Source organism: Leiobunum rupestre, chromosome 8, assembly GCF_980474605.1.
Source record: "Leiobunum rupestre chromosome 8, qqLeiRupe1.1.hap1, whole genome shotgun sequence".
Taxonomy (NCBI): Eukaryota; Metazoa; Arthropoda; class Arachnida; order Opiliones; family Sclerosomatidae; genus Leiobunum; species Leiobunum rupestre.
Window position 1 is genome coordinate 35,156,982 of NC_143391.1, and position 14,335 is coordinate 35,171,316.

Genomic DNA, 14,335 nt, shown 5'->3' on the forward strand with positions numbered 1-14,335 from the left:
AGTTTGCGCTTGCGCAGTAGCCTTTATTTGGAAGACGCACACTAGAGGCGCTAGCGTCGCACACCAGCAAATTCCTAACAATTATCAAAATCTCTCTCTCTCTCTCTACTGTGGAAGGCGTACGTCGCGTGTCCAGGGTTTACGCGTTCTTCGTCTATGGTTTGGTGGTGAAATCGGCTTTCAGGATGTTTTTGTCAAATTTATTTATTTCGATGGCGTCAGGGTGGTCGGGGGGAGAGAAATTGGTGGTCAATTATACGAAGGATCTTTGACCAGGTATCCAAACTCACTTAAAAAAAAGTTTTTCCAAGGTCTGACGCCGATGTAAAAATGATCAGCGGCGGCCTGTCTCATTTTTAGAGCTTTCGGTGGCGGCGTAAGGATAATTTAACCAGCGGCGGCGGCGCTTGCCGGCGTAACAGTGGCGGATGCAGTAGGGGGCAACCCCCTTTGATGTATAAAATTTCCCTCAGAACGAAACAATACTAGAAATCCCAGATCTTTGTTTTATACATAGAAATCGGAATAACAAACGGGTTTATACTCTTTCATAGAATTTCTGCTAGAAATCATTCATTGAACAATAATTATAATGACTAGAGGGTCATTCCAGGACAGATTTTCCCACTTGTTCACCCGACCACCGCCAAATTTCATGAAAACTTGTATTTAGGGTTATTTTGGCCGAAGAAGTCGATTCTAAAATTGTCAGGAAGATTGATTGAGTGGTTGTTGAGATACGGTGTAGTCACATTTGTGAAAATGACCTTGACCCCTACCATTAACCATTTGTTATCTCAGCTTCTACTAAACCGAAAAATTCGAAAGAGGGCTCATTTTAAAGGAATTGAAGAGCGCAATGTAAATATGCACTCAAGTTCATCCTATATACAGGGTGTCTCAATTTGCTCGATCAGGCCATTTTTCTCAAAATGTATTTATGTTAGGGTTTATTTGTTAGGTATGGAAGGCTTTGGTTACTAAATTTCAGAAAAATCGAACGATTTTGTGCCGTTTTGGAAAATTTATTTTTTCACCGGTAGGTGTCACGCAAAATGTTTCAATAGAAAAGTTGTAGAGCATAGTCGAAAGTGTAAAAACAATTTTTTCACTGAGTTTGGAGGTCGGGGGAAAAACAAGTTGTACTAGCAGGCAATAGCCTTTAACGAATTGTAGGTAACATGCATTTCAGTTATAAGATTTCGAAAAATAAACAAATAATAATTAGCCCAAGTGACAAATGTTTTTAATGACTTCTACAAAATGTTTTCAAAAATGCCACCTTCTGATGCAATGCACAAATATGCACGATGTTGCATATTGCGAAATGCTCCCCGAACCATTTCTGGAGTCACCCGGCGACATGCTTCGATGATTCTTTGTCGTAAATCTTCAACGCTCGTCACAGGTGTTTGGTATACGTAGTCCTTTACGAATCCCCAAAGAAAAAAGTCGAGTGGTGTTAGATCAGGCGATCTTGCAGGCCAACGAACAGGACCAGTTCTTCCGATCCATCTTCCAGGAAACTCGTCGTTTAGATATGCAACCACGTCACGATATTGGTGAGGTGGCGCCCCATCTTGCTGGGCCAGAGGAATGTCGTCCAACACGTTGGATATTTCATTTTGAAGGAACTCCAAGTAGTTTTGACCGTTCAGATGATTTGGCAGGAAGAACGGGCCAATAATTCTGTCACCTAACAGACCAGCCCACACATTTAAGCGAAACTGCACTTGGTGGCGGTGAGGAAATCCCCAGTGTGGATTCTCGTAGTCCCACATATGTTGGTTTTGACGGTTGAAAGGCCCATCTCTTCCGAATGAACATTCGTCGGACATCAGTAGTTGATCGTGAAAATCCTGGTGTGCGTCAGCCATGAGGCAAAACCAATTGCAGAAGTCGAGTCGGCGCTGTCTATCACCGTCATGCAGTCCTTGGTGAAGTGTCGCTCGATAAGGATGAAAATGGTGTCTTTTGAGTGTTCTCCAAACGTAGTTTCGATCCAACCCTAAGTCAAAGCTGGCAGTCCTGACGCTCACTCGAGGATAGGCGACGAAGTAGGCAAGTATGGTGTTTTCCACGAAACCTCGGATTGATATTACCCCAGTTGTCGAAGTCGCGGACCACTCTAAGAACCGTCGTATGACTTGGTCTGCAATTGGGAAATCTTCGTCTAAATAACTGACTTACTAGAGTAGCATTACGACGACCTTCTCCGTAAAATAATTGTAGCATATGAGCGCGCTGATCTCGAGTGTAAAGAGGCATACTGTACAACAATCGGCCAAGCTGAGATAATGTTTTAACTTTGAAATGTAAACGCTTTAAATACTACTCGGACAATTGATATTTCACGTTAAAAAACAACAAAAGAAAAATAAGCGTAATTTTTGGTCTACAAATCTTTGTTTGATGATCTTACTCGTAACCACGTCGAAATGGAAGACGCGGTCTTTGTCTACTTTGTCTAATTAGGTGTTGAACGTAATAATTTTCTTTAACAATAACTTTTTGCAGATCTGATTATTAACTACATAGCTGAAAGCATAAGTTCCCTAAAATAAATGTACATGTGTGTTGTGATTATGTACGATTGTTTACGTTAAAGGCTATTGCCTACTAGTACAACTTGTTTTTCCCCCGACCTCCAAACTCAGTGAAAAATAGGTCTTTTTCAACCGAACCAAAATTATTTTAACACTTTCGACTATGCCCTACAACTTTTCTGTTGAAACATTTTGCGTGACACCTACCGGTGAAAAAATAAATTTTCCAAAACGGCACAAAATCGTTCGATTTTTCTGAAATTTAGTAACCAAAGCCTTCCATACCTAACAAATAAACCCTGAAAATTTCAGAACCCTAGCATAAATACATTTTGAGAACAATGGCCTGATCGAGCAAATTGAGACACCCTGTATAAGAGAAAATACAATAAATCAAGTTTCAAATAGTTGACCTTTGACCCTGAAAATAGCTCATTTTTAATTTTCAAAATTTAATTTTTTTCTGCATTCCCTATACGCGCTTTAGTTGAAGTCAAAAAACTGCGAGGGTAATATTTTTTTGTTTTCGAGAAAAAAATTATTTTGTATACCACTCCTTAAAAAATATATTGAAATTTAAAAAATATATATTTTAGAGTAATGCAATGTTTTTATTTTGAGATTTAAATAAGCTTGTTCTATTTTCGAACTATCTTCCTTTTTCAAACAGTATTTACTACCGATTTGGTCGATTAGCGAAGGGCATTGTATTTTGCCAATTACATTTTCAAGTGGAACCCAGCATCGGTCCATTTTTTGGGTCATTAAAAATTTTTTTGATGTATTAGCAGGATACGTAAACGTTATGAATTCAATAGAAAAGTCCAACACTTTTCCTATATAGTACTTTTTCTCGTAAACCGCTGCCAAGTCTCTTTTTCAGTTTCAGTTTCCATTTCTACACTAGTAGTAGATATGGAAAAAACTTTCGTTTCGTCCATTTCTGACAGAAATGACACGTTGAGGGTATCATGAACTTACGATACCTCTGCGTGCCTTTAATTGTCTTTGTTCGAGAAAATCGTTCTTTCAAGAGATCTGATGTCTCTTTGACTTGGCCATCAGAAACATATATTAATTCAATGTTATTGAAAGACTTTTCGCAGAAGTTGAACATATCTTGTGGCGTTAAAATCTGGCCGGAAATAGGTCTTTGGCTCCAAAGACATATTTCCGGCCAGATTTTAACGACGAAATGAAAGTTTTTTTTCATATCTACTAGAAATCGAAACTGAAACTGAAAAAGAGACTTTTGTGGAAGGGGAATTCTTGGCTGCGGTTTAAGACAATAAGTGCTTTATCGGAAAAGTGTTGGACTTTTCTATGGAATTTGAAGATGTCTTCATAACGTTTATGTATCCTGCTAATACATCAAATAATTTTTATTGGCCCAAAAAATGGACTGATGCTGGGTTCCACTTGAAAATGTAATAGGCAAAATACAATGCCCATCGCTAATCGACCAAATCGGTAGTAACTAGTAAATACTGTTTAAAAAAGGAAGATAGTTTGAAAATAGAACAAGCTTATTTTATGTCTCAAAATAAAAACATTGCATTACTCTAAAATATATATTTTTTAAATTGCAATATATTTTTTAAGGAGGGGTATACAAAATAATTTTTTTCTTGAAAACAAAAAAATATTACCCTTGCAGTTTTTGACTTCAACTAACGCGCGTATAGGGAATGCGGGAAAAAAATTAAATTTTGAAAATTAAAAATGAGCTATTTTCAGGGTCAAAGGTCAACTATTTAAAACTTGATTTATTGTATTTTCTCTTATATATAGCATGAACTTAAGTGCTTATTTACATTGCGCTCTTCAATTGCTTTCAAATGAGCCCTCTTTCGAATTTGTCGGTTAAAGGGATGCTGAAGACGTAAATAACTTACTCTTATTCGATTCCCCATCTATAATTAAGCCTATTTAAATATTTCATTCGTAAAAAACTTTAAATCCATTTAAAAAAAAATAAAAACATTGAGAAATTCGGGCCTAACGCGTCGACGCAAAAAGTTATCGGAAATTTGTGTATTCCGCGGCTGTACGAGCGTCCAATGAGAAGCCTCTTTCAAATTTTATAACACCAACCAATGAGAGAGTGAATTTAGGCGCACGCTCAATTTGCGATTTTTAGCCTAATGTTTGTTATGACACTTTTCTCCATAAATAAATTCGGATAACTAATTTATATACACGTTTTGATCGGTTATTCTACTGTAGAAATATTTTTTTTTACATCTATTCTTTAGGCCAGCGGTAAACGCACGCGATTTTATTAGGTAAACAATCATTTTCACCACGATTTTCAATGTATAGGGCCAAGACTTATTTTGGTTTATGATGAAACTTAGTTAAATTTAGAAAGGGTCCTGACGGAAATTATGGCTGAAGAATTGGATAATCTAGGAGCCGTTCCGTATAACTTTGAGACTCTACTCTACTTGTTGACCACCCCGAGTATTTTGCAAATGAAGATGATAGTGAGGATGAAAATGAACAGCCAGTAGTAGTGGGAAATAATGAGCGTATTGGAAATACCAAATGGTAAAAATGAATTCTGAATATTTTTCATGAATCATTATACTAATTTAAGCATAAATTATTTCTTTTAGGTGTACTTGCGGTAATTGCAGGCCAATGCCTACAGCGACAGAGAGTATTTGTTGTCGAGAGATAGGAAGATTAGTGCGAGAAACCCCTAGTTTACGCTGCTGTTTCGATTGGAGAAAATTTCGATTAAATTGTTTAGAAATTGATATTTTAAAGCCAGCGTACCTCCATTACGTACAGGAAATGGATGATAGGAATGAACAAGAAATACATGAGTAAGATACTATTTGGTCTTAACAAAAGTTTATAATAAACCATATTTCACCAATGTTTTAAATTACAATAATTAAAGTAATAAATTCCGGAGAATGGATTAAAATATATAAAGGCAAGTTTTTAAAGAACCTAAAAACGTACATTGCCCTAATGTAAAATTTTCGTAAGGAATGCATACATTTAATATTTTTCAATTGTTTATAAAATTGTGCACATCCGCAAGCTGTAAATTGTTAAAAGAACGTTTGTAGAAAATTTGCGGTTGGATACTTCTCCCCGAAAAGGGTTTATAATAGATTTCTGGTTTAAGTTTTACAGTCTATTTTCACTTGTGATAATTGCTAATACAGCTCTATTTTACAGAAAATATAGACATATTGCATATATGCAATTTGTTTACATTACATTCCGTAGAATGGGAAGGAGAAATCGAGGACCAATTCCTAATTGTGCAGTCTCAAAAATAAGAGACGAATTTCCATCAGAGGAATTTACTGGATTTAAGTATCCAAGGCAATGAAATAAATTTCAGAATCGTTTTATTGAAAACGAGTCTTTTTTGGCCACAACATCACTTTTACTGACCTCCGCTGAATGCTTAGCTTGACTTAGTAGGAGATTAAGTTGAGCTACTCAAAATATCACATTAGGTACTATGCGACAATCCTAAATATAAAAAAATAACGATTTTTTTAAAGGGAAACGCAAGTGAGCTGGCATTTGTGTGATATGTATGCAAAGTGCGAAATTTACGGTAAACTCTGCGTGGTCTCGCTAGTACCGAGTGGGGGTGTAGGGGGTTAAAAAGCACGGTGCTTTTTCTTTTTTTTTGCCACAGAGCTTGCGTTACCCTTTAAATAAAGATTACTATGCAAATTTCTAATACTATGAATATTTTACCAATTGTATTCACTTGAACAGCGATATCCCTAATTGACTTGTGACGCAGTTTCCATAGTGAGTTTCTAAAAAAACAATTATCAAAAGATAGATCTAACGAACAATTAACATCAAATATTTATAACCACTTACTTTAGTAGCGTAGGTATGAAACTGGGTTGGACCCTCACTTAAAACTAATTCGGGAGCACTTGGTGCTTCTGAAGATGAACCACCTAACTCTAGTCCTTCCTCTCCAGGAAAGATTTCAGCATCCAGCAATGTAAAGTCAACTAATCTGGCTCTTTTAAAATAATTTGGATTTAAAATGCTTGGAACTGCATTTCTCTTTATCCGGCGTAGCTTAGCAGTACGCGGATGAAAACTATCTGATGTGAATTGAGCATAAAATACTCTCAAATTTGGAGGGGATTGAGCTTTAAGCCATACCGCCCTTATTTGTTGATCTTTCGGAAATGAATGAAATGCTATGTTTAACCCACGACAATTGTCAAACGTATTATCGCACAGTCCTACAGCACACACTACACTGCTCGCCATTTACTGTCAAATGTCAAGTGGCAATCAAAACGCTTCTATGGAGGTTCAAATCTATAAACCGGCCTAAAAGCCGGCTTCTGCTAGCCTGAAAACCAAAACAACACATTAAGCCTTGGCCTTATATATTGGAAATCGTGGTGGAAATGATTGTTTACGTTATAAAATCGCGTGCGTTGACCGCTGGCCTAAAGAATAGATGTAAAAAAAATATTTCTACAGTAGAATAACCGATCAAAACGTTCATATAAATTAGTTTTCCGAATTTACTTATGAAGAAAAGTGTCATAACAAACATAACGCTAAAAATCGCAAAATGCAGTGGCTCTGAGCGTGCGCCTAAATTTGCTCTCTCATTAGTTGGTTTTATAAAATTTGAAAGAGGCTTCTCATTGGACGCTCGTACAGCCGCGGAATACACAAATTTCCGAGAGATTTTTGGGTCGACGCGTTAGGCCCGAATTTCTTAAAGTTTTTTTTTATTTTAAATGGATTTAAAGTATTTTAACGAATGAAATATTTAAATAGGCTTAATTATAGATGGGAGATCGAATAAGAGTAAGTTATTTATCGTCTTCAGCAGCCCTTTAAGTAGAAGCTGAGATAAAAAATGGTTAATGGTAGGATTCAAGGTCATTTTCAAAAATGTTACTACACTGTATCTCAGCAACCGCTCATCCAATATTACTGAAAATAACCCTAAATACAAGTTTTCACGAAATTGGGCGATGGTCGGGTGAAAAAGTGGGAAAATCTGTCCTGGAATGACCGTAGAGTAAGAACCCTTTAATTTTTTTAGAAAATAGGAAAATAGTACGGCGTCGCGCCGGAGCAACGTCGGCGGCGGCGCGACGAAAATAAGGGAAAAGCCGGCGTGGCGGCGTGAACAGCGGCGTCGGACTCTAGTATGAAGGCTTATCTATAGAAAGTTAGAAACAGATGAAAAAGGGAGCCACTTCTCGGTATAGAAACAGGCTTATAAAATAAAGACACATGAGAGAGGGCCAATTATTATAATAAAGGAAATTAAGGTATACCAACTCAAAAGTTATTGAATTTTTGTCAAAATTATTTCACTTTATGCAGGCTTGTTTCGAAAATTTGGTGAGTTTTTAAAAGACCAAATGACCAAAATTGGCCGTTATCGACGTCAAGATTTAATTTAATCGAATTAAGGGTTACTGAAAAATCAAGGACCCAAATTTACGTGGGTCCAAATGCGTTGCTGAAAAATCAAGGGTAGCATACGAAAAAGAGAAGCCGACAAATAATTAGCTGAAGGGGACCTACATGTAGAGCATAGCGCCGACTTGATTTGGGTCGGCGGCGATGTTTCACGAAAAAAAACCCGGCGGCGTTGATTTTTCTCCGCAGCGGCGGCGCAGAGTGGCAAAAGTTTATCCCCCCTTTTAAAAATTTGGATAAAAAATTCCAACGATTTTGAAGGAAAAAATAAAGTTGCGTAGAAAATCTAGAAAAATTTCGGTGGCGGGATTAAAATTTATCGGCGGCGGCGTCGGCGGCGTTCGGCTCTACCTACAAAAAATAGCATCAAGATATTAGACCGGTTAATCCACTCCTCGAAAACATCTAGCGGGAACTTGTAGGATTTCAGATTATACACAATGAAACTACGTGTACACTTTTCACCGCACGTTTCGACGGCGCGGCTTAACCTGTCTATTAACTCCATCTTGCGTCATTGTTTGAGCAGGCACTCAAGTAAAAAAAAACTCCCCCCCCCCCCCACTGGGTACACTTTCGTAGAAAAAAAAAATTGTGGGACAATAAGGCTGTAATTGCCTATATGCACCTAAAAATGACCCCAAAATAGGAACTATTTCTTATAGAAATTCCCTGAGGCACTCAGGTAAAGTAGAACTACACTTAATGGGCCACATAATTGTTTGAATTTTAAGGAGTGAGGCTAAATAATAACGTACGTGTGACTCTATGTAAACTGAAAGGGTTAATTAAAGCATAGTGCCGCCGCCGATATTTTCTTTAGCGTCGATCGCAACGCCGCCGAAACACCTATTTTTCAGGGTACCGATCATGACACCCTTTAAAATATCTAAATCTAATAAGCTTGAAAACACTATATTTACCTACCGTTACTGAAGTGATATTTTCAATATTCCTTCTTCAAGTACTGGAAGCAACAAGTGTTCAATGGCGGGATAATGTTTAGAAATTTCCCAACGTTTAGTAAATGTCAACTACCCTCTCAAGGCTTTCAACTGAAAGAGCGCTAATATTAATATCCTCGTTGCTAAGGTCGTCAATTATGATAATCGGTCGAGTTTGTTAGGCTTAGCAAACTCCATGGAAAATCCTGACTCGTTCCAAGAATTTCCAGACTATCGCGTTCTTAACCAGTCTATAATTAAAACTTTCGTTTGATAGCTTCGGACCACTTAAAACCGTTGGCGATAATTTACAAATTAAACTTCGGAGCTCGCGAAAGGTTTGGTGTGAACAGCTCCGAGAACGCTATTGAAAACAACACCTACTCATTTGGTTTTTCAACAATTTTCGAAACGGACGAAATGTTACCCTCGCAAATGAAGTTGCATCGATTCGCCAAACGCGCGGACTCGGCGTCATAGTAACGTTTGTTTCACAGCCTGACTCACAGGGTATGCTTCTACTCTTTTCATACAATTGAACATGCTGGTTCTCCGAAGGGAAAATGCAATTAAACGGTAGAGGTACCAAATAAAGAGATTTCCTGTTGTCGTAGCATACAAGTATGCATATTGGAAAACTCGAAAAGAGAAGAGCTAAGTCCTTGACCTACATACATTCTCTCGTGTACATTTCCACTCAAAATAAGTAAAAATGAATATTGTATAAATGGTTTGGTTAAAGTAAAGTCATCTTAAATTTTATCCCACGAACAGTAAATTAAATTTAACTTAATGGCCAATTAAATAACTACAAGAAGGACTCGTGGGGGCTCTTTTAAAAAACGTTTTAAACTAAGTAAAGATTTTAATAAATACCACAATTTTGTAGATTAAATTAAGGAAAATATTTTATTAAACTTCAACTTCCTTGCTCTTTCGGTTTATTTATTTAGGCATATACCTTCTCAAAACAAACAGTATTGTAGCCCCAAAATAAGCACCTTTTCTAAAAATAAAATCTTTACAATGGTTAAATACAGGGAAGTACCCACCCTCGACCGCCCAGTATTAATTTCGGTGATCGGGGGCCCAAAAGTTGGTAATCTTTCCATTTTCGTGATTTTTGGCGATTTTCCCCTTAAAATCAACATACATTTTTAAATTAATTTCGACTGTCTTGAAAATTATAATTTTAGATAAGTCTCGTCAGTATTATATTATGTTTTTAGCATCAAGAAATTCACATTTTAAATACGTTTTCCGCCACAACCACTTACGCACTATTGTCATATTTCAATAAAACATCTTCAAGAAAATTGCCAAGAAGTAATATTTCCGAGAGACAGGACCTGCAAGTCACTGTTTATACAGGATGCTTTAATTAGATCAATACAAGTGTTTTTCACAAAAGCTATGTTTTGTAGAAGTACGAAATTTTTAGGGGGTATTCGATGACTAGTAATAAATTTTAATTTTCACGAAAATGGGGGTAATTTTCAGCGGTAGGTTACAGAAAAAACATTTCAATGAGAAAGTGAAAGAGCAGACTCAATAAGATTAGAATAAACTTACGACCAACTAGTTTTATTTCATGAGCTAATATTTCACTGAAAAATAGGCGGATTTTAACCAAACCAAGTTTATTCTAACCTTTTACAGTCTGCTCTTTAACGTTCTCGTTGAAATTTTAAACGATTACTAGTAATCGAATACCCTCTGAAAAGTTCGTACTCCTACAATTCATAGTTTTTGCGAAAAATGCTGCTATCGATCAATTTAAAAACACCCAGTAAAGTGCCTTTTAAAACAATGGAAACTTTTCACCTGTAAATAGAATATCGTATTTTTCTAAGCCTTAATATGTCAAAAAAAATTTCCTGCTTAAAAGGAGACACTTGTTCCATACCGTACAAGTGAAAAGTATCCATTATTTCAACAAGCACTTGTTTCTATTAAATTTATTAGTGTTATTAAACCCATTAGATACCCTCAGATTGTTGTTTCCAATGTTGATGTAAGCGTAAAAGATTCATACCCCTAGACAACGACTGACCAATGTTTATCTTTATTTCGCTAACTCCAATACCAATATTGGTTACGCGAATGATAACTCGGACTAACTTAAACTAAGCCGTACGTTTGGAAACCCTTTTGTGATTGATATTTAGCGTCCTTTAACGAGGTCCCACGTTCGTATGTGTTGGACTCCAACCTCGAGTCTGTATGGTAGTCTGTTAGGAATCGGGGCTAAAAGCATCACACCCACAGGTAAAAATGGGCGCCAAAAGTACCAACCAAAGTACGCCACATACTCTAACAACAAATGCACCCACAAAAATGCGCACCGAAATACAAACCCAAGTACTCAACTTACAATAATCACGCTGTACAGAAAACGCACAATTAAAAATAGACGGCGAAAGTTCGAGACCAAGTAGGCAGCAAAATTGAATAACCATTAAAATAGCCGTAAGCGCTGAAAGAACGAGACATTGCATAACCAACACCCCTCTATAACAAATGACCGTCGTAAATAATGAGCTAGTAAAGTATTGCATCATAGTATAACCAACACCCTGTAGAACAAATTAACGCATATAAAAATGCTAGATGCCTCCGTTGATAATGTCAATGTTGGATATGAAGTTTTAGAGATATGTCTAAATGTAAAAATATGTTTTGGTTTCTCAATGATTTTAATTTTTAAGGGAGAGCTTATTTTATTCCTGGTACCGCCGACTTAAAAACGTTCTTAAATTTCGGCATTTTATATTTTATTATTATTTCAAATGTTCCTTATTTAGGTATATTAAAAAAATGAACTTGGTATATTTACCGTTATAATTGCGTTATTTTTCCAAAACGATTAAGATCTCAAAATCGAAAAAACCCAGCATAATCCTATGGGAATTTCCCGAGCTAGGCTTTTGAAAGCGTCGGCTGCAGCTTTCATATTTATCTGCCGAGAGATGACGCGTCGGGCGTAGTGTTGTCATAGAAAAATATGACGGGCAGGCCCGTCTTAAGAACTTTTGGGGCCCTGGGCTAAATTATATATATATATATATATATATATATATATATATATATATATATATATAAAACCAAAACTTTCAATTTCAAAAGTATAACATCTAGCTCTCATTACTTACGACAAAAAGTGAAGGTTAAGTTTTAGTTTTTTCAATATTTCTAATTCTTTCTCAATATTTTTTACTCGTTATTAGGTTTTAGAAATTGTTGTTACCGTATGACACGCGATGTGGCGATGAGTCAAATTACTTTAGACGTAACTAAAAGATACATAATATTAAATAAGCATAAATAATATTTAACCAACTAAACCCTTATCCCTAGAGTAGAGGCTGTATGGCTGGCCTTTCCAGGGCCCCAAAACTGGCTGGGGGCCCTGGGCTGTAGCCCATTTAGCCCATGCCTTAAGACGGCCCTGATGACGGGAAGATAATACAATATTTCGAATTGAAAATTTTAAATTAATGAATCGGCTTCAATATACCTGGTTCCCTTAAATGAAATTCTATATGTTTAATTCAATAAATTACCTATAAATTTGAAGTATTAGACCCTAAGGTTTTAGTTGAAGGTTTGTTTGTATTCGAACAGGTTGCTGAAACCTAGGAGCAACAAACACAAGGAGAACGCAGCTAGCCTTTAAACACGCTAACGAAGGGTTGTGTACGAATTTCATTGGACGAGCGTCACGAGCCTTTACGCTGAACGTTTTACGGGCGGGGGGGAGACAATTTCCGAATTTTCCCCTTCTGACGGCAGCAGGCGCTAAAGCGTCTAGCCAATGAAAAACGTACACAAGAAAATCCACGACTTTTGACGGGTTGCGTTCTCCTTGTGTGGGGTGTTGTGTTTGTTGCTCCTAGCTGAAACTACCACTATGTAATATATAAAAGAAAATTAAAAATAAACTGCATCCTCCCCAGTGGCGCACCCAGGATCTTTTTCTGGGGGGGGGGGGGGCGATGAGTTTTAACCATTTTTAGGTAATGATAAGCACAAAACCTTTAACGAAAGCTTCAGTCATGCTTATTTTCTTCTTCTTCCTAGAGGGGGGCGGATGCACTCTGATCCTCCCCGTACTAGCCGGAAATGTCGACTTCCTGCCGTCTTTAAGAGATAATCCACTTGTCCCAAATTATTTATGGGGCCGTTTACAAATTACGTAACTCTGTAAAGGGGGGGGGGGGATTGGATTTGTAAAAGCGGTACTAAATGTTACAGGGGGGAGGTGGAGGGGTCGCTCAAATGTTACGCCATATATCAGTTTTAGATGAGAACAAAAATAATCAATTATTTTATCGTAAATACGCGATTTAATACTTGGTTTATCATTTATAATAGTAGGATTAGTTTGGTGGACGTAAAATAATATATAATACGTATCATTTGAAAGTAAATTTAATCATTTTAAGGTTTAGGGAGCGTCTATAAATTACGTGAGGCGTTTAGGGGAGGGAGGGGTCGAGCCGAGTCTCACCCAATCTCACGTGGAGGAGAGGGGGGGGGCGGGTTTCGGCAAATATCACGTAATATTTTCCCAGCAAGAAACAGTGTAAAATTGCGATAAATACTAGTCTTAACTTGTCTTAAATATAATTAAGCAAATTATGTTTTTTTTTAGAATAAATCCAACGCAATCAAACACAGATTAACGTATTTACACTAAAAATCTCATGTGATATAAGGGGGGGGGAGGGAGGTGGTCGAGCCAAATCTCACGACATCTCACCAAGGGGGGATGGGGTGTCTAAAAATCGCCAAAATAGCCCCACGTAATTAATGGACGCTCCCTTATGGCACCATTACAAATGAGGAGTTAAGTATTTGTTAGGTAATTTCGGATATGCGTTAGGATTTTTTACGTTACGAATTTTTGAACAGCCTCTATATCGATTTCCTAAAACGAGTTAACACAATCACAGAGCCCCAAAAAACATTCTAAGTGTTGAATTTACTTTATCTAAAAAGCTTATTTCAAAGGAATAAATATACACAAACCTGAAATACCCGAAAATCACTTCAATGGCTTCACTTTTCAAACCAAAGAACTTAATCCTTTTATGAAGTTAAAAACGCATATAAGCACTCGAACTTTATCGAGCTTAGCTAGCTACAAATCCAGTATAGAATAAACTATATAGACAGATACTTCGTAAACCTTTTATTAAAAATAATTTGTAGAAAGCTGATCGAGGCTATTCATACTTTTTCGAACTGACGAAAGTCGCTCTTGCGCTCGAAAAGCTTTCCAAATATTCTTTTTTAATACATCTTTTACATAAACCATGACGTATCTGTTTTTAGTTCGTTCTATTTATATACAAATCGAAGTGTAGGGGATTCGCGCCCGCAGAAAGG

General features: G+C 36.9%; 1 protein-coding gene across 4 annotated transcripts in view; it reads right to left on the reverse strand.

Annotated features, from left to right (window-relative positions):
• The window catches only part of LOC149933281 (lipopolysaccharide-induced tumor necrosis factor-alpha factor homolog), a 35,680-nt gene extending 21,612 nt beyond the window's left edge, over window positions 1–14,068 (reverse strand). Inside the window, exon 1 of one of the 4 annotated variants that reach the window (XM_090156291.1) lies at window positions 13,976–14,068. Coding sequence is in view for 1 of the 4 variants with exons in the window: in XM_090156289.1 (XP_090012415.1) it covers window positions 12,980–13,001 (22 nt within the window). In the remaining 3 variants the exon portion in view is untranslated. Of the gene's footprint in view, window positions 1–8,923; window positions 9,488–12,979; window positions 13,016–13,975 lie in introns of those variants that run through there. The other 3 variants (XM_090156289.1, XM_090156292.1, XM_090156290.1) reach the window with 3 other exon arrangements.
• Between the last annotated feature and the right edge of the window lie 267 nt (window positions 14,069–14,335).